Raw genomic sequence first — 25419 nt, 5'->3', positions numbered from 1 at the left:
TTAGGAGAGTATCAGAGGAGAAAAGTTAGCTTAGGAGACTGAGAAAGAGTGGGCGAGGTGCTAGATGGGTCCTAAGTCAGAGGGAAAGAAGGGAGGGCAGTAACAAAACTAAATTGACTAGCTGGACTGAGAGGGAGCCAATAAGCTAGTTAGAGAGGGCAAGAAAAGGAACTGTATAATAAGGTGTGTACCTAAGGGGAGGAGGCGTTGTTCCATCAAACCACAGAGTTCTCACTGAATGTTAGGAGGGATATCCTATTGAAAACATCTGCATCTAAATATCACACCACCTCCTTGGATTAATCCATTAGACTTAATAGAAAACTTATGCCTTCTGTACAAATAATTTTGGGTGTCATGTAGACTCAGGCTTAAAAAAAAATCCATTGTCATTATAATTCTCAAATTGCTTTTCTGCACCAGGAGCAGAAATGAGAGGTCGAAAAAAAACTGGAATGAAAATGCAACTGAGACTTCAAGCTCCACTTTAAATGTGCACGGCAAACACACCAGGCGTGCACATTTTAAAATAAAACAGATGAGCTATTTTAAATGTTTTATTGCAAAACTTAAAGATTGTAGCTATTACTATTTAAAAAAAAATATTAGCAATTTTTCTATTCTTTGTACCTTTAAGTCCTTGGCTCTGATGTTCTGCTCCTCTGACCTTGATCTAATCATGAATATCTATGCTACTTAATTATAATAAAAAAAGCCTACATTGCACTCTAGATGGTAGATGCACATTTTTTCTTCTTTGGTCACCTGCCAGTTCTCAAAATTATAGCGGTGGGAAGAAATGCAAATGAAGGCTGTGCTTGACAGCTAAACATAATGGAATGCATGGTCCACATTTGAAAAGTTACCTTAAAATAAAAGGTAGCATATGAAAAATCATTTCTTTAAGGTCACCTATGGCTTTGAATTACAGCTTTGAGGAATTTCCAATTTAGTCATCAGAAAGAAAGAAGCCAAAATAAGGATTATATACTTTGCTAGAAGGAAGACAGAGTTTACTTCATCATAGTTGGGTGATCTTATAACTTGGAAATAGAAAACAAAACAAAAAACAACTCCAGAATATTCATTTTGTAGAGTATTGTGTAAAGTACACCACTGGTGAACATTTTCTATTATAATTTTACTTGCAGCTGATAAAATGTTTTCTTGTAAATGTCCACAGAAAGGTTACCTTATCACATGTTAAAATATGTAACACATGAACTACAATAGGCTGGCAGTAAACAGAGTTGATTATAAAGATCTGTTATTTGAAGAATTGTATTTCTTTATTCAGCTGAGTATATTTTCAAATAGGAGATTGGGAAGTGAATGGATGGCTGCTGCACAGCTATTTAGAAAATTGGAATCTAAAAATTATGTATGTACATATGTATGTATATATATTACAAACACGCAGAATTATTTGATAATTACACACTCCAGAAAGTGCCAAAGTGGTCTTTCAATAAACGTTTATACTTTACATTTTCCTCTTTCCTGCTATTTGAGTCTGACAGAGACAATGTCTCAGACGCATTTTTGCACATTGAACCCATTCCACAGACTACCAGGAGCGCATGTGCTGCTGAGCAGTGATCCACAGACCACAGAGCTCTGAGAACAGGTGCAGAGGCTTCTGGGGGTGATATTTTCCCTGCTTCACTGACTGAGTAGATGGTGTAATAAAATGAGCTCTAGACTGAGAAAAATAAGACCTCGTTTCTGGTTCTACTTCCACCATTTTCTGTGAAGTCTTGGGCAACTCATTTAATTAAATTATGTCTCCGTTTCAGCAGTCAGTTTAACAATAACAAACACTGATCGAGCATTTGCCACATTCCAAGTATTTATAAGACACAGGAATTTCTAATCGTTTTCATAAAGGGATCATTTCAACATACTGTGGGAGATGAAACGGTAAAGATATCTCAGGGTGTTACAGGAGCAGAGGTAAAGCATATGGAGTCTGGCCTGTAAAAGGATATACAATGCCCCTCTGACCTACCTCACAGGTGTGTGGTCAAAATGACCAAAGTAACACCAAAAGTAACATTGGCGAATGTGCTCAATTTTTAAAAATACAAGTGATTGCACTGCTGTTAGTGGTAGTTGTATAGATAAGTAGTAGAAACAGTGGCAGTAGTCAAAGTACTACTAAAAGCAAAATATGTTAGAAATTAAGTTCAGAGTTAAATAAGACAGATGAATGGATTGAGCAAAGGAACAGAATAGAAACTCCAGAAATTCAAGTGGCAGTATACAATGAAGATGACAACTCCAATTAGTGGGGAAAATATAGACTTTTTAATAAGTGAGTTTAGATAACTTAATAGTCATACAAAAAAAAAGATAAAGTTGAGTTCACTCTTAAAACCTATTCTAATACAATTTCCAAATGGGCCAGAGATGCAAAGGTAAAAAAAAAGAAACGAAATAATATGAGTACCCAAAGATAATATGAGTGAACTCCTTTACAATCCGGGAGTGAAGAAAACTTTTCCGACATGATTCAAAATTTATGAGCAGTAAGAGAGGAGATTCATAAATTTGACTTATAAACATAAACCTCCCCAAAAGACAAAAAACAAAAACTTAGGAAGTCTTATGCTTGCAAAATAACTCAAGAAGCAAAGTTAAAAATATGTGACAAACGGGAAATATTTGCAACTTCTATCATAGACAAAAAGTAATATCCCTAATATATAAAAATCTTCTAAAAACTGAAAGAAAAAAATCCAAGGCCCTATAGAAAAAATGGACTAGATAGATGAACAAGTAGTTCACTTAAAAAAAGTACAAATTGCTCTATAGCAATGAAAAGATGTTCAACTTTCTCATAATTAGAGAAATGTTAATTAAAACCTCACTGAGATGCCATTTCCCATCCTCAAATTGGCAAAAATCCAAAAGCTTGATAACATACTCTGTTGGAGGGACTATGGGGAAACAGGCGTTCTCATACATTTTTGGTGAAAACACAATATGGTACAACCACTACAGAAGGGAATTTGGCAATATATAGCAAAATTATCTATGGATTTACTTTCTGACTTAGCAATCCTACTTGTAGGAATCTATCCTAAAGATATGCTGGGAAAAAAATGCAAAGAGAAGTATGCACCAAGATATTCATTAGAACCTACAAAAGTAAAGAAAAAACTCAAATGTCCATCAATATAAGACTGGTGAAAGAGACAATAGTTCACCACACAATGGAATACTATGCAGCTATAAAAAGGAATGGGGAATATTTGTATATACGATGGAAGCAATCCGTAGGTTATATTAAATGAAAAAAGCACATGAGAAAAGTATGGATAATATGCTACTGCTTATATAAGAAGGGGCAAAAATACATACATATACATAGAAACACAAGCACACATATGTAAAATTTTAATATTTTCCTCTATTAAAATAATAGAAGAAGAATTCTTTAAAAATATGTAAATGGACACCTAAAGGAATGAGAGGATACATGAATATAAGTCGAACTTGTTTTGTACATGGATTTTTAGAAACATGAAACTATATACACAATTTAAAAAACTTAAATTTTAAAAATACCTCAAAGCATAAAGGAAAATGGAACAAATGTGCTTAATTGTGTTTAAAGTTAAGTTAGTGGGATAACCAGACAGAGAGGACTATACCAGGTGACTTTAAAACAATAATTTTAGTGTACATTCCCAGGGATTATAACATGAAAAAAACTGCAAGAAGAATCTTGAAAGTGTTTTCAATAGCCATATTAGGATAAAGCAAATATGCAAATATATTGCTGTCATTGAGAACTGGGATTTTTGTCATGGGAAGACGTCGAAAAAGATCTGAGTTTGGTAAGGTTTAGTAAAAATCTGTAGCACTGGCTTTGGTTAGGGTATTACTATCCTCCATAATGTACATTGTCTTAGAAAGAAAAAAAATTTCCAGCTTTGTGCACTGAAAAGACCTGGAAACTGTGATAGACTAAGTAGCTGTAAGCTGTAAGCTGCAAGCTACAATGGGGATGTAAGCATCCCCATTGAGAAGACTGTAGTTTGTAAATACCGTTATACACGAAAAGGAAACACAATTCTTTGGAGAAAGAGATGATGCAAAGTTTAGGGGAGGAAATCACGACCAGAGAATATCTTGGTATACCAGAAAGCAGGGAAGCAATCGGGGATAACAGAGGCTTGTCTGGAGGACTCAGGCACCAGCATGAAGACGACCCCACTGTCCAAATATGGAAAAATTTGAGCATCAATAATTGTAGTAGATTGAAACACATTGAAAAATTTAAGTCCACGAATTAACAGTAATAGTTTAAAAAAACAGCTAAAGATCATCTTTAGAAGATATTGAAGCTCAATTCATTATTTTGAAAATCTAAAAATAGAGGGAAAGAATTAGACATTTATCTTCTTCTTCTTACATAAACTGTGCCTCTGTGTAATTAAATGGTTGATGAAGAGAGATTTCTATTTCTTCAGCTAATAAAAGAAGTGTAGACTATCACTACCTTGCAACCCCCAAAAGAGTAGTAGGCAAAAGTCATCAATGGATGTTGACATGGCGAAAACAGAGATAGTCAGATACTATGCCTCTTGACTGAAGTACATACTGCCATCTATGAAGGAGTTTTGCCCCCCTCAATAAAAAATCTGAATATGATAGAGCATCTAAGTCTATCAGACAATTTACAGGAAATACAGAGGGAGAAAACCTGTGGGATGAAACCAAGTGGATGTAATCAGCAAGATCCAGATGATGGGAAATGCTCTATGAAATGTTCAGATTTCTTAAAAAAAAATGAAAAGAGAGAGACAGAGATGAAGAGGGGCCATATATATGGTTTAAGGGACATACATGCCAACTGCAATATATGGGCCTTGTTTGGACTTGATTTGAACTATAAAACAAAACAAAATAAATTTAAAAATTGGAAACAGAGAGATTTTAATAGTGACCAGATATTTGATGGTATTCGCTCCTTCCATATGTGTGTGTGTTATATATGTTAAATACTTTAAAAAAGACATAATCACAGTGTCATTATTACACACACACATAAACGAAATGTTATATTTAGTTTTTGCTTCAAAATTACCAGGTGAGATGGGGCAAAAGTGAATGGAGATGGGTTGATAATTGTTGAAGCTGAAGGCTAGATAGATGGAGTTCATATATGATTTTTTTCTACTTTTATGTTTAAAATATTCCATTATTAAAACTTTTTTAACAAGGGAAAAATAAAAGAAGATAAGGATTCTTGAGATTCTTGCAGACATTGTTACTCTTAAGTGTAATAACTGGCAGAATCTACAAATTCTGTGAGTTGAAAGTGAAGTTATAGGGAAGCGAATAGAAAAGAGATGTGTCAAGAAAACCATAAAAGCCAAAAAATTTAATGCAAAGTGTGATTTACTTACATTTTTCTGGCTGATAGATCAGGTTATAGTGCATCATATGAAAAGTTATCAGAGCCAAAAGCGTAGACGTAAAAGGAACAAGTAAAACCAGAGCCCAGGCCCCTGAGTGCCGGATGTAAGATATTCCCGGAAAGATAGCAGTTGTATTTAGGTTCACGATCCAATAAAAATTGGGGTACACAGACAGACGAAAATAAAAGTATCATTGAGATACTTCCAATAACAGCTGCTAATTAGAATGCTTTTACATAAATGTAAGCTATAAAATAGTGGCATGTTAGACTTTGTAAATATTGTTTCTTAGAGTTCTTAATAAGTGTATCCACATCACCTACGTCTTATCAGTTTCATTATCTTTGTTTCATTCCTCTTTAGAATAGACGTATAGTATATTCTCTTTTATCTAAAGCAGCAGTTGACAAATTTTTTTCTGTAAAGCACTTAATAGTAAATATTTTAGGCTTTGCAGGCCCTAAGGTCTCTACAGCAACTGCTCAACTCTGTGTTGTGGCGCTAAAGAAGCCATACTACATAGCTGAATACACCTACTGAACCTGGAAAAGGTAACGTGGTTAAGGAGTTGGGTCTTCCTATTTATTCCACTTTTCAAAGTATGGGAAAACTCAGGAACACTCAGGTTATACCCAGACCATGCATTAAACCAAAGAAATGAGTGTCATTTGCATAAAACTTTTAGCGTCTCCTGTAAAGATTAGTATTACAAATAAGTACCCATCCCAATGGTCTGTTTTGCAAGTTCTGAGGAAATCACTTCTCCCTCTCAACCCTTCATTGGGTATAAATCCTGCTGTTAGAATCCCATTGCAGGGGGGAGGAGGTGTCTTAACATTAACTTAAAACAATTATTGAGGTAAAATTAAATATGATAAAATTTACTCATTTAAATATATAGCTTTATGAATTTTGGTAAATGTTTCAGTTGTGCAAACACTAATAGATCTAAGTTTTGGAACACAAATTATCACAAAAATTTAAAGGGCTTAGCTGATTAGATCAGGCCCACCCAGGATACCCGGATAATCTCCTCTTTGATTAACTCAAAAGCTGATTCGAGACCTTAATTGCATTGCAAATCCCTTCACCTTTACCATACAACATAACAGAATCAGGGGATGATATCCTGTCATCATTGCCATGTTCTGTTGTCTAGAATCTGGTCACAGGTTGTTTTCCACACTCAGGGGGATGGGGTCTATCAAGAGTGTGACCCATTCAGGGTCATCCTACGGTATTTCCTGTACATCTTCTAATTGATCCTTCCTTCCTCCCTTCCTTCCCTCCTTCCTTCCTTCCTTTCTTCCTACCTCCCTTCTTTCCCTCTCTCCTTCCTTTTTGGCTTTCTCCCTTCTTCTTCTCTACTTTCCTCTACATGAAAGAAGAAGCAGAGTCAACAGGTAAGACTGGCTATGGGAAGGGGATATTGAAGGCTTGAGAAGAAAGGAAAAGATCAGAAATAGTCACAGAGGAAGACGATAGGGAAGGAGTGGAAACCGTAAACTTGCTAGGCGATGGTAACGGGCTACTTGAGGTTGGTCATGAATTTAATGTGAACATAGCACGATTTTGGCATTTTTCTCCAGACTTGTTTGCCTGTGTGAGTACAGTAACGGAACAGGTGGAGAGCTGAATTTTACCCAGGATTATTTCCTCTGTTGCTCAGAAGAGTACTGCAAAGTGAGGGGAGGGAGAGGGAGGAATTACATTGTTAATTAATTGAGGAGCAGCCTCTTTACCCCACCTCATTCCACTTGCTGTTGGAAATGGAGTCTCGGTTCCCTGCTGTGCCCAGCTGACAGGACCCAGGAGGGCGGATGGGAGCACTGCCTGTTTCTGGTGGGCAGAGGATGGAAGACCTCTCTTTGCTTGGCCCGAACACCACCACTCAGGCTGGGGAATCAGAGTGTCCCTGCCTGCTTCTGCTCAAGTGTGTGTATGTGTGTGTGTGTTTGTGTGCGTGTGTGTGTAAAATATTAGATTCCTGTTTCTTGCTGAAACAATAGGGCCAGAGGGGCGGAGGGAATGCAGTCTTTCCAGAGTGTTTGTCTGAAGTAGGGCAACTATTGTCAAACAGATTGTCTCTTATGTTAGGCTACTATTTTTCTAGTACTTTGCCTAAGGGGAGCAGACTTTTCTGGGAGCTTCTCCAGCTCTCCCCCAACCCTTGCCCCCACCATACCTCTCGCTGCTGCCAGGTTATAGATTTCTCCATTGCCCTGACTGTTGGCAAAAGGAAAACTCATTGCTGTCCTCTCTCAAGTTCCAAGATCTCTAGGTAGAGTCTCTCTTCTTTCTTCCACCTTTCAGAACCTTCCTAAGTTTGCTGTGTTATGTCAGGGTTTTTAAGATATAAAAAGGAGGATCTGGAATGAATGGGGCTGCTCTCTTGGCCTATCCCGGAAATTCTCTCTGTTCCTTCAGTTGGGTAATTTGTCTTCTTGTTGTTGATTTGTAAAAGTTCTTTATATGTTCTCCATGCATGTCTTTTGTCAGATATATGTACTACAAATGTTCTCTCCCAATCTGTGGCTTGCCTTTTTACTTTCTTAATAAAATCTCCTGATAAGCAAAAGTTTTTAATTTTAATAAATTTTGACTCATCAATTTTTTTGTTGGTTCATGCTTTTTATGTCCTGTGTAAAGAATACTTTCTAAATGCAGGTCACAAGTTTTTCTCTCTTTTTTTTTTTTTTACTGGTTTTATAGTTTTAGATCTTTTGTAAGGTCAATGATCCACTTTGAATTAATTTTTCAGTAGGATGTTACGGGTAATCTTTTTCTATATGATATACAGCTACTCCAGCACAATTTATTGACAACATGATCTTTTCTCCATTGAATGTTTTTAGCAGCTTTTTGGAAAATCAATTGGCCATGTAAACGTGTTATTTTTTCCTGATTCTCAATTCTTTCTGCTAATCTCTCCTTGTGCCAATACCATACTGTCATTACTGTTGCTTTTTTCTCTTTTTTAAACAGCTTTATTGAGATATAACTGACATATAATAAACTGCATATGTTTAAAGTGTACAATTTGATAAGTTTTGACTATGTATCTACCCATGAAATGATCACCACATTCAAGACAGTGAACATATCCGTCATTCCCAAAAGTTTCCCTATGTCCCTTGATAATCCCTCCCTACTGCTTCTTCTTGCCATTTCTTCATCTCCAGGCAACCACTGATCTTTTCTGTCACTATTGGTTAGTTTGCAATTAAATAGAATTATCAAGTATGCACTCATTTTACCTGGCTTCTTTCAATTAGCGTAATTATTTTGAGAGTCATCCGTGTTGTCATGTTTATCAGTAGTTCATTCCTTTTTATTCACAAGTAATATTTCATTATATATATATATATATTACAACTTATCTTATTTATCCATTTATCTGTTGATGGACATTTTCCAGCTTATGGCTATTACAAATAGTGTTGTTATCAACATTCATGTGTAAGTGTTTGTATAGCTATAGACTTTCATTTCTCTTTAGTAAAAACTTAGGAGTGAAATGGCAGGGTGATATGGTGGATGTATATTTAACATTTTAAGAAATTTTCAAATGGTTTTCAAGTGGTTGTAACATTTTACATTACCACCACCTGTGTGTGAGAGTTCTAATACCTCCAAAGCTTGGGCAACGCTTGGTATGGTCGGTCTTTAATTTTAGCCATTTTGATAGATGGTATCCCATTGTGGTTTTATTTCGCATTTCCATGATGACGAATCATATTGAGCATCTTTTCATGTGCTTGATGGCCATCTGTATATCTTCTTCGGTGCAGTTTCTCTTTAAATATTTTGGCCATTTTTTAAACATTGAGTTGTTTGGTTTTTTTATTATTGAGTTTTAAGAATTCTTTATATATTGTGGATACAAGTTCTTTATTAAATATGTGATTTGCAAATATTTTCTCCAGTGTGTGGCTCATTCTCTTAATAGTACCTTTTGAAGGGCAGAAATTCTTAATTTTGATGAAGTCCAATTATTTTTTTTTTCTTTGACAGATCATGCTCGTAGTGTCGTATTTGGGAAATCTTTACCCAAATGAAGGTAATGAAAATTTTCTCCCTCTTTTTCAGAGAGGAAATCTGAGCGCTGGAGAACGGAAGTGACTCAGCTGTGTTGCTGCAGAGCCAGCAGTAAAAGCCACCTGTTCTGGTGCAGCCTCTAAGGAGAGGCTAACCTGGCTAGGTGTCCTTTTTATATTTCTTTCCAGTTATTGATTTTATGACATCACCATTTCCTCATTAATCCAGCCTTTAACATTTAAAATTACCTTTCAGTCATGCCTCTCACCACATTTTACATATCATTAATTATAAATACTGTGTTTTCCTTTCAGAATGGTGGTCAGAAGAGATGAGTTTGAGTCATAGCTCTGATAGTCACATGATCTGTGATCTTAGGCTCTCTGGAATTCCAAGTCTTTATTTTAAAAATAAGGATCATACCTGCTGGACAGAGTCTTTTCAAAGACTGAATGAAGAACACAGACTAGCTGCACAGTGCCAAGCAAATGTTGTTGCTGTTCTGAATTTTTCTCCACTCTCAATTTCAGGAAGAAAAAGAACAGTGAAGTTGGAGCATAGGGAGAAAGGAAAAGAGCTTTAGAAGAGAAGATCCGGCAGTTAAGTGTGGTCCAGATCCCTTAGGACCCTGAAGCCCATAGTAAGGAATCTGGGTTTTATTCCTAGTGCATTGGGAATACATTTGAAGAGAATTGAGCAGGGGCCTGAAATGATCTGATTTTAAATGGAAAGAAAGATTATTGTGTCATCTTTATGAATTGTAGATGGGCCCTGGTAAAGAGACCAATTACAGCTATTTTAATAGTCTGGATGAGAGCTAAGAGTGGACTGGACCAAGGTGGTTGCAAATGAAAGGGACAGAGATGGACAGATACGTGATACACATTTGGAAAGGAGCTGTGTCCATTGAGGCTTGTCCCCTCACTCTCCAGTAAACACGCTTACTCATTTTCACTCCTGTAACTTCTCGTGTTCCTGGGTGTGCCCTGTCTCACTTTTGAAGTCCCATATCAAATCTCTCTTCTTCAATACTTTCTTGAATATTCTACTCGCTTTCTTCTCTGAACCTCTAAAGTAAATATTTGTTCTCCAATTATTTCACTACTGTGGGTTTTGTCTTCTCTCGTATAGATTGTCAAATCCCTGACAGCAACACTTTATTCTTTATGTTCACTTCTTTGTCTCCATGGGATGTAGCACAGCTCTAGGTCCACAACAAATAGGAAATAACCACTTGATAGATAGCATGGCATCTTGTAACAAATCAACCGAACAAACAACGTAAACAAACTTTCACTAATTCACCGAGGAAAGTAATCAAATATCAAAGATGGCCATGCTGAGGAAATTGATTTACTGTAATCCACTAATAGAAACTTGTCACAATGTAGATGTGCTACAGAGTTAGAATATTCTAGAACTACTGGATGGAGTCCCTAGGCTCAGCCTCAGGTCATCCTTTCATGCTGTTGCAAGCTGCACACTTGAATTGTGGCTGAGCAACTGAGAGAAACCAGAGATGAAAGCAATGTTATAATTCTTTCAATCTTTAGGAAACCTCCTCTTTTTTTTGGTGAGGAAGATTGGTCCTGGGCTCACATCTGTTACGAATCTTCCTCTTTTTGCTTGAAGGAGATTGTAACTGAGCTAACATCTATGCCAGTCTTCCTCTGTTTTGTATGCGGGATGCTGCCACAGCATGGCTTGACAAGTCATGTGTAGGTCCGCACCTGAGATCAGAACCCAAGAACCCCAGGCTGCTGAAGCAGAGTGCGTGAACTTAACCACTATGCCACCAGGCTGGCCCCAAGGAAACCCTTTATTTTAATGCTAAGTATTGCTGAGAAAATCCAGGAGGACGCTGTGTGACTCTTTAGTACACAATATGGTGATGTAAACTGAATTACTCTAAAGAGGGTCAAGGAAAATTACAATTATTCCAAGACTTAAATCTTGTGAAAGGTAGTTAGAAACCAAAGAATTATGGTGCTGAGTATCTATGTATGGAAAGAGATTTCACATAAAGTACTAAATGCGTTTTAACGAATGCCACCCAACCTATTTGATTGTGTACTTTTCTGAAAGAATGACCTAGTACAGGCATGTTTTATACATGTCTTTGTTGATCCATGGACAGGACTAGCCAAAGATAATTAAAGGTGAAATTGTATATGTACCAACTGTAAAAAAATAAAATAAATAAAAATCCACAGTCTTCAAACTCACCATTAAGACTCCTTTCATCTCATAGCTCACTAGCAAATTGAATATATAAAGCACCTCTCATCCAGAAAGTCAGAGAGCAAAGCACTAAAGCAAAACAAATACCAGTGATTAAGGAAAATTGAAAGCAGCAGTAAAAATAAGTTTCTTTAGTCTACTTTTAAATACAGACTAGGAACTGCAAATAAGTGGTAATTTTTTCTGTCTTTATGATTCTATGGTGTTGAATGCAAATAAGGAAACAAAACTTGTTGCTGCAAAACTCAGCAATCCTTTTGAGATTATTTACTTTAAACATTCACCTTAATTTATCTTGTAGTAATTTTTAAAGTCTCTCAAATATTTTGTCATTTCTTAGACTGACCAATTTTGACATGCTTCAGACTTATTTTAAGTGATTTTAGAGAAACAGTTTAAAATGATCTTTCCTAACTTGAAAAGGTGTCAGTGAGGGGAGGTACTTGCAGGTCTTCATAGCAGTAGTGAACAATTTGAAGAGTTCAAAGAGAATGTTTTATTCTGTATTTAAAAATATTGAGATAATTCATTGGGGATTTGCGGCTCTTCAATGGGATAAAATTGGATGACTTAGAAGAGTCAGGGAAACACTTGGGCTCTGATTTCACGGTGGATGGCTGTTGTGAACTCTTGCTTCTTTTAGCATAACCATTGGCCCATCAAAGTTCTTCAAAGAACACTCTGGCTGTCATGAATTTGGAGAAAGAAGGAGCAAAGGGAAATCTTACAGTCCTCACTTTTTGTGTATGTGAGGAAAATTCGCCCTCAGCTAACATCCCTTGCCAATCCTCCTCTTTTATTTGCTTGAAGAAGATTAGCCCTGAGCTAACATCTGCACCAGTCTTCCTCTACTTTGTATGTGGGATACCTCCACAGCATGGCTGACTCATGGAGTAGGTCTGCACCTGGGATGCGAACCTGTGAACCCAAGCCACTGAAGTGGGGTGCATGCAACTTTAACCACTCAGCCATGGGGCTGGCCCTTACAGTTCTTATTTTTTATCTATAATTTTTTTTCAACAACGCTGTTAAATGAAAGGCAGTTTAATAAAGGTAGATCATTGGTTTTGGTGAATAGACAGCAAGATTAAGATAATAGTTATATTTTTAATTAAGAAATTTGGGGCATGCTTGACTTTCTCTCCCTCTTGCTCTTTTTGTTTGTTTTTTGTTTTTTTTTTTGCTGGTAAAGTTTCACCTTAAGCTAACATCTGTTGCCAATCTTCCTCTTTATTTTTTTTTTCCTCCACAAAGCCCCAGTGCATGGTTGTATATCCCAGTTTTAAGTCCTTCTAGTTCTTCTATGTGAGCCACCACCACAGCATGGCACTAGGCTATCAGGGCTGGCGCTCTCTCACTCTTTTAACTTGCTGTCATTCCCTGTCTCTTTTTTCCCTTTCTTTTGTCAACATCCCAATTTTAATAGTGTTTATGTCATTTTCTCATTTCCTGAGTGTAAGATCTTTGAACCAGTGTGTGTTTACTGATGAAAATAAGTCCTTACTCACACACCTGCCAAGTTTAAAAGCAACCAAACAGGGCTTAAGGAAAAGCAGGAGGCAACAGAAGCAGTAAGAAATTTGTCTTTCTTCTTTTTTTCCTCAATATTCTTTGGTATCCATAGTTCTATTTTGGAGAGGAATTCTGAGTGTATTTCCTGAAGGCTTACAATTTTAGCAAAGGTGAAGAAGGAGGTGCCTGCTGTTATTAGAGTGAGCGGGTAGCATTTGTTAAACTTCGCTACAGCCCACGCAAATAGAATTTTGGAAGGTCTAGTGATTTTTTTAAAGTTATTTACAGGCTATTCCTCAGTATGCAACTCAGAGGATATTTTGAGTATTAATGTGTATTAATAAGATTATCCCATGAGCTGCTTTGCTTTCGTTGGCTGAAATGCACCTTATAAATTATGATTTCGCTATTGCTGAATAACATAGATTCATATTTTGTTTCTCTTCTCAAGGATTAGGTAGAATTTTTCATTCAGGCAGATTTCTAAATGGGTAAGAAATTGCTATGAATCATGAAAAGTTTCCAAAGCAGGCTGGCACCCAGGGGGTGCACTCAAACAGTGTTTAGTTCCATTTCTTTTAAAAGCTCTTTCTAGATCACTTTGGAATGCTCTTATGTCTCTGGAATTGTTTCACCAGTTATGCTCCCAAGAAATTCTCATCTAGGAGGTTGAGGATGGGGCCTAGGAAACATTTTTAAACAAAGCCCTCATGTGATTCTTAAAATTAGGCAACACTGTCTGAGAGCAGTGGTTCTCAAACCTGAATACTTAGGCAGCTTTTAAAAAAATCTTGATCTCTGGGACCCACCTCAAACTGATATACTCGGAACCTCTGAAGGCAGGGCCCAGGCACCAGGATTTTTGAAGAGGCCTCTGACGGCTTTCATGTACATCTAGGATGAGAATCACTGCTTGCATACAACGCTGAAGTGAATGTTAAAACAGCTTCTGGAAAAATGCTGTGGGATAATAAGTTTTTACGTCTAGTGTTTCCCTAAGTTACAAGATGCTAAATACGAGTAAGTAAGTATTAAAATCAAAACTTTTTCATATAAAACAGATACTACGTAGGGTCAGTTTGAGTACCGGATATTCAAAATTTCTGGGATGCAATAAGTCAGTCTCTAGAATTTTTCAAAAACTTGAGCTATATCCTATTTGGTCCTTTAAATCATGCATAATTCACTCTGGTAACTGGTTAGCAACAGACTATGATATGCAGATGGGATGCAAATTATCAGGTAAAGGAAGTAGAGAAATGTGAAAGCAAGATTTGAGGTTAATTGTGGTAGAATTTAAAATTATGCTTATGAAAAGACTTAATTATCCACCTTTCTTTTTGCTTCTAGAAAAGATTCTGCACAGGTGTATTTGCCTAGATGATCTCCAGTGTGGTGACTCTTAATTGTACACCTCAGATTTTGGAAAATGCTGAAAGAGCCAGGTTCTGATCTGGATAATTACATAAAGATGTTGGCAGATTACTATGCCTCTTGATTTTAGGGAGTTTAGCTTTATTCTTTCAATGAGGTACATAGTTGAGGAAGATCCAGTACCAGATGGCAATGTTGGCTAGGAGTGGTTTTCTCACCTACATTTGGCAGCTCTACTCGGAAGCAGTGCTTTCAATGCCTGAGACTTCCAGTCTATACTACTTAACAGGATCATTGGGAAGCTTTAGGTGGTATAGATGCAATGACACATCTCATTAAAGGTCCTGTAACTATGAACATCTGACATCTGTGCTGAAAATAGAACTGGAGGCAGCTTTCAAGTGGTTATAGATTCAAGTAGTATGTTGTTTTTTAAAGACATGACTGCAATTCGTTATATTAACCAGGCTTATAATTTCTAGAGGCATTTTTGACTTGGAGACATAGATTATAAGTTAACGGCTGCCCATTTTAAAGATGACCTCCTCCTAAATGGGTTCCCTCTTTCCCAGAATTAGGACAATGATTTTAGCTGATGACATTTGTCATTTAATAATAGCAGTAGCGAACATGGTTTGAAAAGCTATAATGTGCTGGAATTCTTTATATATAAGCTATACAACAGCCGTGCAAGCTGGCTGAGGGTCCTGGGGCTCTGAGCGGTTAAGGAACATGCTGAAGATCATAAAACTCCTAAGTGATAGAGCCAGGATCTACCAGCTATCTGGCTGCCCAGCAGGATGTCTGTCCATCTTGCAGCCAACCCCTGCAGTATGTACAGGAATAGAGTTAGCATTCATTTCTACAAGTTGCAACAAGCGCTTGTTCATAAAAGTTTTCCTGTAGTTTTGTTTTTAAACTTAAAAAACCCACAAAAAACGGAAACAGCCAGGTTCAGCCTTCAAGGACTTGCCATCTAAATAGTCCTTTATCACATTAAAGAATAATACTCTGATTCTTTATACAGATTTCTAGGTGCTTTCATTTTAGCTTTTAAAAATAGTGCATGATTTTTTTATCAGAGATTTTAATGACGTTAGGAAATAATAAGTAACCAAATCAAAACGTGTTCATCCTACATTTAGCCTGGCTCCTCACAGCTGCAGAAATTCATTTTCACCCCATTACCCAACCCCCTTCCCAAAGTCCTAAAGCACAAACCCACTGGGAGTCCTCTCCGTTTCCCAAAAGAAATATTTCATTCATATAATGTCTCCTTTGTAATCAACACTGAGAAATGTCACTTTGATTAAACACAACTCTGAATGACTAAGACCACAGTACAATAAATTCTCCAGAGCTATCTTTCAGAGCAACTGATTGCTCTCCAGTCTTAATCCTCCAGAGTCTTATTTAATCAAAATGATGTTGCTAATTAAGGATTAAAACCTCCGAATAGAATAAAAAAGAAGGATTTTTCTTTCTCCTTTGGGCAGGTCAAGGAGGCAGAATTTGTTATAAGGAAGTAAAAAGTCCCTTCCACCTTTGGTAAAACTGCATTATTCTCTGACGTTGGACTTAATCCAAAATAGGCTTGAGTCTTTTGTAATATTAATATAATTGAAGAAAGAGAGAGAGAGAGGAATAAAGGAGAAAAGAAAGTAAAGGAAGTAAGGAAGGAAGAAAGAGAGACAGAGAGAGAGAGAGAGGGAGACAGAAAGAAAGGAAGGAAGGGAGGAAGAAAAGAAGGAAGAGAGAGAGAGAAAGAAAGTAAGAAAAAAAGAAAGAAAGAAATGAACGAACACCCTGCCCTGGATAGCTACATATACCTAGATAACATTTATTCTAAAATTTTTTCAATTAATGCTTTTAATATGAATTTTCTTCAACATTTTGTCTGATGCTGTCTGTGCATTGCTTTTATCTGTTACTAACATTGATGGAAAGACAGTACTTTAGAAAAATGTTGGCAACCCATTTCACAGAAAAGAGGAAACAGAAGACAACGTATGTCAGATCTATTTGACATCCACTAATGAGTACCAATAACAAAAACAAAATTCTCTATTAAATGCTAAAATTCTCTACTTTAAGAACAAAATTTCAATTTTTCTCTTGAATTTGTAGTTGATAATAAAAATTGGTTCCTTAAAAACACATAAAACTGCACAAGAACTCACTGAGAGAGACAAAGATTCTCAAAGGTGATTTTTATGGAATACAAACTCTTTTAGGTGTTGGGGTGAAGTGAATGCAAAACAGAGGTGCTGGTTGATGTTTTAACAAAGGGCAAAACATTTCTTCCATCCTTTTCATCTTCTCTCTGCACTGGCCTGTGAATTTCTAACCCCTGCCAAATTAGTCAATTATGATGTAATAAGTAATAACAACAGCTAGCAGGTATTGATCACCTATTATGTACCAGATTCTCTGCCAGTGATCTCCACATTATTACCTCTAATAAAACCCAAGAAGAGGTATTATTATAAACCCTTTAAAAATGATTAAACTGAAGCTTATAGAGAATAAACAGCTTGACCAAGGTCAGGCATCTTGTGCTAAGTAGAGGTGAGAATTCCATTCAGCCCTCTTCATCTCCAAAGCCACGTTCTATTCAATATGACAAACCACTTCAGACTTGTTTACTTAGAGGTCAAACTTCTCAATGAGTTTCTAGAAGGTTCTGGTAAACTGTGTTGGTCTGTATCTGACTCATATGCTCCGACGATTTCTGACTGAATCATTGCCGCAGGCACCATCACATTGTCAATTACCCAGCCCAACCAATGACAAAGACTGAACTACTACCATCAAAATGGGACTGGAGAGCAAACAATGAGAAATCCCAAAAGGGAGAGGAATGTCATAAACCTTGTTTTCTCTCCTAACCAGTGTTACTTACCAATTAAAAAAAGACATTCATTTCTGTGATCCATACTCCTGAAGGCTGTAAGCATCCAGTGGACAAATGATGCCTCTTATTCCTCCCGTGGTGAGGCAGATGGCCAACAGTGGTACATAAAACAGCCTGTTCCACTCGTTTTTTGGTATGTTGTTAATCGTATGGTAAATACCCACATAGAAATCTTCCAAGGGGAAAGCAACCACAGATAGCAAAGCAGTGCCTGTAAATAGAGAAAAAGTGAGAATAAATATGGCACAGACCAACTGAATCACCAAATCACATCGTAAATAAGGTTTTCTCTCTGTAAGTAGCATCATTATATGATTGTCATTAAAATATGTGTTAATCATTGCAATTCAGGAGATAGCATGATTTTTCTAAACGTGAAAATTTCCTCCAATATGTACTTTAACTAATCCAGAGTCCTAGTCACCCCCAAGCTTGAACTATCTTTACTCTCAGAATGTATACACAAATCATGTTCATTTTAACAAAATTAGTGCTATGCAAAAATATATCATGTAAGAAGCTAAAAATTCCTGTAATCCCACCCCCAGAGAAAACCACTGCTAACAAGGGTTATTTGTTCTTAATCAAGAGAGTGATAGAAAGCTCCATGATCTCAGACACCTTAGAAGCCTGTTAAATAAAGCGTTTTAAGGAGAACATCATCGTAGTTAGAGGAGAACATAGACTCTCTTCTCCTTTTCTACTTCTCTTTCTCCTTTTAATGCCCTTCTTATTTCTCTCACTTCTCATGCAGCTCGGTGGAACTTTCTTTGTCCCACACAGAGGTGAGAAGGCTGAGGAGAAGGATGTGAGGTTGAGTGACGCAGTACAAGTGGAAAAGAGGGGAGGACAGAAAGTGATAACAGAGGGTTGAGTATTCTTCTCCCTTTCATCTTGCAGAGACCATACTGGAAGATTTTTCTTGTCTAATAGAAATTATAATTCAATTCCATACTTTTGCTAAGCTGTTTATGTTCTGCAAAACATTTTGCATACCATATTGTTTCATCTTGGAAAAACTTTGTGATGTCAGGTTATAGATTTTCTTTTTTTTGAAAATATTTATTTTATTGCATCATTTTACTGACTAGAACATCAAATTTATAGTGGATATAAGTATAAAAATAACTGAATTCTTACAAATAAAACTTTGCTGCTATAGTACTGAATAATTAGTGGAGGTTGCAATTATAATACAACTTTAAGTAATATTCTCATAATGGATTTAATGCAATCAATCAGGGACTAAAGTTTAAAGGTTGCAAAGAGAAATTCAGGAAAGCATGAAAACTCAAAGTGTTAATATTCCAGCTACATGCTCCATTTAACCGTAAAACCAGCAACATAAACATGAATAAAACTCATGTCAACCCATGATGAAGCATCTTTTTTTAAAGAAAGAGGCCAAGGTTCAATGAGGTTAAGTGACTTGCCTAATATTATAGAATAACCCAGATGTAATCTCCTTCTTCTTGGAATTCCTGTTGTCAAGTGGTCAAATCATTAATTTTTTTTTTGTCGGTTTGATTAGTGAAAAATAGCCTCTCCATGTTAGTAGTGTCTTCCATTTTCTTCATGTGGCATTCATATTGTTTTGTATAAATTTTTTATATGGTTGCTTTATGTGGTTAGTTTTCTAAATCAGACTATAAGCTCCTTCAAGACAAAAGTTTGGCCTAATGTTTCTGTCTCCCTTACAGTGGGTTTCACAATGTGAAAAATATATGCACACAATAGTTATTTGATAACAGGTTGGTTTACCATGAGTGTAGGCCCTTTAAATGATTGAGTTTGAAATGTTTCCTATCAAGGTTAGCCAGATGTGGAACTAACTGCTCTCTCTCTGTCACTCAGTCTTTGTCTCTGGAAGCGTGACATGAGGCCTGGCTTATCCAAAGAGGATGGACAGAGAAACTGCTTCTTGCAGCAACCATTTATTTAGAGACAAAGCACTTTTAGTGGTACCTTTGTGTCCATTAAAAAGGCACTTTGTTTTTATCTTTTAAGAAAATGTCATAATATACTGATGTCATTAGATCAAAACTTTATTTCTATCAGCTGTCAAATTGATGTAGTAAGAATACAAATCAATGACATTTATGATAAAAAGTTTTCTCTTTGATCCGTGGTATTGTGCTCCACATAATGAGCATACCTGTACGTGTAGCTCTGTATAAAGCACCAAGATGTGTCAAGAGTAGTGGGGTCCACTGGCTCTTTTCTCCAGAAGCTAATGAGTCCATCAGAGAAGGCAGACATGCAGGTAGACAACTACATTGTAGTGGAATAAATGCAGTCATAGAGGGATGATCAGAGTGTGGCTGAGCACAGAGAAGCAAGCAACAAACCTATATGGGTCTGGAAGGAAGGGCAGAAGTTTTCACTTTTTGGATACAGAGTGGAAAGATAAAGGAAGGTGACAATTTCAGGCCTAGAAAAGAGGACTTGTAAGATTAAAGAAGGAGGAAAGCAGGCAAGGAGAAGTTCAGCATGGTTGAGTTCATCTATTGAGACCGAAGTCTGGAGAGGTAAATTTGGGACAGATTGTAAAGGTTTGTATGTCCTAAGCTGGATTCTATGTTTTAGATAATAAAGTCAATATATAGGTTTGTTTTTTCCTGAAGTCAATGTTATTGATAGACAGGTGTATGGACTGGAGTCACTGATAACTGACGGTCCAGTCAGTAGGCCATGGTAACGGTCAAGAAAAAGAAAGCTGCGTTTTTGAGCTAAGGTTGTAGCAATTCAGACAGAAAATATATTTTTGATAGAACCTCTGATATTTATTCATCAGCTGGAATTTGATGGCAGCCTTGAGTAGGGGACACAAGAAAATAACTTTTAGTAAGAAGATGAATAGACCGGGAACTGACTGAGGTCTTTATTTGCCAAATTCCAAAGGTGGACCTTTAGTCCGAGTCTGATGACTTACACAGGAATTTAGACTGATAGGAATTACCACGTTACCAACCCCTACTGATATGGCCTGTTACCAAGGTAAGAATGGCAGATCATTCAAGCCCTTGCTTAAATGCCTACTTATCAGAAAACAATACCCCCTACAGAACAGCAACCTTGTCACTGTCCAGTGCATCTCATCCCCTTGACCAGCTTTATTTTTCATCATAACACTCGTTAACATATGGCATATCTATTGTTTCTTTTCTCTCTCCCTGCACCAGAAAGTCAACTTCAGCAGAGAAGAGACTGCTTTCTTCTCTGTTACCTTCCGAAATCCTGGAACAATGCCCGGCACATAGGACTGGATAAAGAATATTCATTACCATGCAGTGACTTAAGTTTTATTTCAAATTATTCTAATTTTTGGAACTAAAGCAGGGAAGAGGTTTATAAGTTTGAATCACCCTCTAATCGATCCTGTGAATGGCAAGTCATCACATGCCTGAAATTGTGTGATATGTTGACTACCTGATATCCATCCCTTCCTCATTCATCTTTTCCCCCATCCCCTAAACCTGCATCTATGCTGTACTTCTCAGTATTAGTGAACAGCACACCACCTTCCTGAGTTCCTCAGCTCAGAAACTCGGAGTTAATTTTTGTTCCTCTATCATATTTGTGCCTTTATTTAGTTTCCGAGTTTTTTTGGTTTTTCCCATGTTCTCTCCTGGATTGACACATCTCCGTTGTCTAGACCATCATCCTGAGAGTTCTGGTCTCTGTCTATTTAACCTCTCATTGTGGTTGCCCATCCTGTTTACTGAAGGAAAACACTTCCCAAATGTTTTCTTTGTATCTTCAGTGCCTCCTTGTTGTCTAGAGAACAACTTGAACTTCTCAGCCTAAAATTCTAGATTGTTCATCAAATATCAAACAATCTTGATATTTCCCCAACATTTGTAGCAATCAATTCACTCCCAAGCTTTTGTGAATATATTTATTTTTCTATATAAAGAAGCACACTGTAGGATTTGAATTAATTCATTTTTTTTAGAATAACTATAGTTCATAATATAGAAATCATGTCTTCATATGCAATCTTAATTACTATTTGACTAATTAAAAGACCACCTTTTGATGAGAACATTCCTCAATTATTCCACATGAACTTTAAAAACCTTTTTAGCACATTTCATCTTAGTTGTGAAGCAAATGAACTTCATGTTTCACATAGAATTTGTCACAAATTTAGACTTGGAGTAGGAAGGGGGAAAAGGAGAGTTTTCTAAGGAGTACAGAAGACAGACACATAAAGAGGTAATTATTATGAAATATAATCAATGCAATGATATAGGTATTAAAGCTTCCTCACAAACACACGCACGAACATTTACTAGCATCTCTCAAATAATACAGAGAATGAAATAAATTGAAACAACATTCTCACTTCATTTATCACATTTTATGCTAAGAGCAAGTTAGGAATAACATGAACTAAAACTTCCAACAAAAATCTATCCAATTAGGTTGCAAAACAATACAGTCAGAAGAGGACACTCACGTGGAAAATGTAGAAATAAACAAATATATACCAGTTTATTTCTTCCTAGACAGACATCAGCAAGCCATCTCGCAAACACAGGGGTGAGTATTGAAATTCCAGTAAAACACAAGTTCAAAATGGCTGCCTGGGAGTTGCCATAGCCAAGCTTGATGGCGCAAAAAGGGTTCATATTGCAGACAACTTCAAAGAAAATGAACCTCTCACACAGCTCCACCAGAAGCAAACAGATTCCAACCTGAATTTTTTTCGCAGAGTCTGATGAAGAGAAACAGCCAACATGTCTTATAGTTTTCTCCTTCTTAAAGCTGTGATTTAAGGGTATTTTCTCATCAGTTATTTTAAAATCTGTAACAGACTTGACTACCTCTCTTGAATACAGCTTATGTTAGTGATTTGAACTTGGTGATTTTTACCTCACCCCTCTACTGAAAAATAAATAATAACTTTGCTTTGAATTTCACACCTCCATGCTAAAGTTTCGTAAGGGTTTTTGCACATTAATGCTGTTCATTGTGATCATCCAAGGGCACAGGAGAGGAGACATGATTATTCAAACAGTCCTGGTAACTCAGGGTAGCCCAATCTGATATGTTTGTCTAATTACTCAGAGGCTAAATTAGGCTCTTTCTCCAAAATTATATTGATTTACATTAATCCAGTTGCATACGTGTGGAAACTCATCTGCCTCACACTGATAAAGGTTTAAATACTGAGTCAGGAGAAGCAGTTTTTCAGGAGAATTTGAGCACTAGATCAAGAAATAATTTGAGTCTAATAATTTCTGATACTTTAATTAAACAAGCCAGAACAGTAACAAGAGATAAAGCGTGAAAGGAAATCTGTTTTGAGGGGGCAGGATACCTTATCGTTATTACATTTCTTGTTATTTTTGGTTGGAATTTTGATAAGAAAGCTAATTAGGTAACAAAAGTGCCAGTACATTTAGGTAACAAGCAGAGTTTGCAAGAAAGTAATTTAAGTGTACTAATGAAAGGAGAAAATATTAAACAAAAACCCTCTTCCTTTAAGTTGACCCCACGCTTGTAGAACAGCCTCTCGGAGGAAATCAGAATCAAAAGATGCTATTTGACTCCTTATTATTAGTCAGCAACAGGGATGCAGCAACCATCCTACACACGCTTTGGGGAATATTGGGTCTGGTGTCACCCTGACCCTCCAGCTGGGTGAAAGGATGTTAGCATTCTATTTTGGAAAGCAGGAGAGCACCAATTAAGCTAAAAAAGCAGCAGTAAAAGAGAACACTTCAACTTTTAGGGGTTTCACTGCAAGGACACAGGAAGACAAGGGAATGGAACTATTGGGTCAAAGTCATAATAATTCAATAACACATGGGGAGTGAGTATAGGAATGTTATTTTCATGTTGGAATCAGAAGCAAAAGACTGATAAGAGCTTTTGACTCTGATACTTATCTTTTGACCTGAAAGATTAGGAGCAGAACACTTTGTTTTGACCCCTTCTAATAGTCTCACTGTGGTGGTAGCTATTTTCATCTGCTCAGCATCACTTCCTTCCTCTTGGGTAACAATGCCCTATTTTTCCTTTGTATAGAGTAATAATGCAATTTATTATCCAAACTTGGATGCTTTTGTGAGTGAAAACGATGATATTTATAGTTATTCCTGAAAAGCAGATATAAATTGGGACTGTCTAGGGCAAACCCCAACATGTGGTCATCCTACTTTTGGGGAATAATTCCATCTGTTACATAGATCCTTGTGTGGCTGTTAATCAGGGTATCCCTTTTATTCTGGCCAAGGGGATCAGCACATGGTCAAAGATAGTCCTTTTACTTTTTCTTCCCAGGAATTTTAATCTTAAGCGAAAGACTAAAGATTGGACGTGGTGGAAGCTGAGTCATTCAGATGTCAATACCCAAAAAGGGATTGCCCTTGAGGCTCTGATGGAGAACTCAGTGCCTGTCTGGTTCTTATCCTTCAGGAGGCACAATTAGCTTTTCCTTCCGTAAAGGACTCAATTTCCAATCCACTTTGGTTTGATTAAGTTAGCCACATTTGGTTTCTGTGGCTTACAAAGAACCGTAAGTGATACTCTATGTTTGCTCCAGATACAAAGGAAAGTCATTCCCCAGACACTGGTTGATATATTGAGCCAGCACCTAACAAAGGACTCCTGCAGTGTTATTTCACAGGCGAGATTGTGCTGCCCCTTCCCAGGACCTGATGATGGTCACGTTTGAATTCTTTGGCTCCTCTGAGTATCCTTGTCCAAGAACAGACCACAGGTGGTGGAAACCTATGGTTTCTGGGTGGTTGAGTTAGGGAGAGTAACAGCATTTGCTGAATAGAGTTGAAGCAACAGGAAAACATCTCTTTTGGTATTCCTTAATACCAAGCTCAGAGTGAGCTTACAGGACAAGTACCACTTCCACTTGAGAGTAACACTTGGTAGGGAATATTGAATGGCATCCTCTTTATCAGCAAGCTGGAGCCCTTCAGTGGGGGCTTATGCATACTTTTATTTTATGCAACTCTCCCTGTATTCCCCCATCCCAGACTTGTTCTCTGTCCCTCTCCCCTCTATGCCCCGCCTTTATAAAGTGATATTTTTTGTCCACTATAGAAGCAATGTATGTATATTAGTTACAATTTGGAAAATATCTAAAAGTAGATATAAGAGAAAAAAACAAACAGGGAAAGTCTTTGGAGCATTTTTTTTTTTATGTATTTATCCCCATGACTATGTTTTCTTACCAAGCTTTAAATATTTAAATAGTATAATTGTATACAATTACAGTTGTGCATTGCTTAACAACAGGGATACATTCTGAGAAATGCATTATGAGGCAATTTCATCATTGTGTGAACATCATAGAGTGTATTTACACAAACCTAGATGGTATAGCCTACTACACACCTAGGATACATGGTACTCACCTTATGGGACCACTGTCGTATATGTGGCCTGTCATCAACCCAAATGTCATTATGTAGCACATGACTGTGCTGTAAAATATGTTTTCTACCTCTTTTGTAGATAGTGTTATAAGCATTTAATATGCCATGATGAACTCCAAGCAAACATAATTTTTCCTGGTTGTATCAATAGATACACATTCACTTAACTATTCTTCTGCTTTTGGTTAGTTACATTTGTATGGATCAGTTATAAGCCAGTCTTTCTTTAACTTTTGACTGTGAACCCATGTCTAAAAGAAAATCACCTTCATAGACAATGCTGGAATAAATATTTGTGCAAAAAGCTTCCCGTATCCCCACATGATATTCTTATGCTAGTTTTTCAGAAACAATATTACTGGGTCAAAGTGTAGGAAACTTTTTAGGCATTTTGACATATAACGTCAAATTACAATACAATTTTAGGAATACAGTACAATTCCTGAAAAAAAATCAGGATTTTTTTTTTAGCTGGAAAGCCCATCTTATTTTTGGAATGCAAAGACTG

At 36.8% G+C, this 25419-nt stretch overlaps 1 protein-coding gene across 1 annotated transcript in view; it reads right to left on the bottom strand.

Moving 5' to 3' along the window:
- SLC15A5 (solute carrier family 15 member 5) overlaps window positions 1–24940 on the bottom strand; it is an 86235-nt gene extending 61295 nt beyond the window's left edge. Inside the window, 4 exon segments of the mRNA XM_046664695.1 lie at window positions 5418–5586; window positions 17496–17719; window positions 21971–22341; window positions 24891–24940. Of these exon segments, the coding sequence (XP_046520651.1) occupies window positions 5418–5586; window positions 17496–17719; window positions 21971–22341; window positions 24891–24940 (814 nt within the window).
- Window positions 24941–25419: the final 479 nt, after the last annotated feature.

The sequence above is a fragment of the Equus quagga genome, chromosome 1 (genome assembly GCF_021613505.1).
Source record: "Equus quagga isolate Etosha38 chromosome 1, UCLA_HA_Equagga_1.0, whole genome shotgun sequence".
NCBI classification, from domain to species: Eukaryota; Metazoa; Chordata; class Mammalia; order Perissodactyla; family Equidae; genus Equus; species Equus quagga.
The sequence above is the reverse complement of the archived record's forward strand: the minus strand, read 5'-3'. Positions and strand labels throughout refer to the sequence as shown.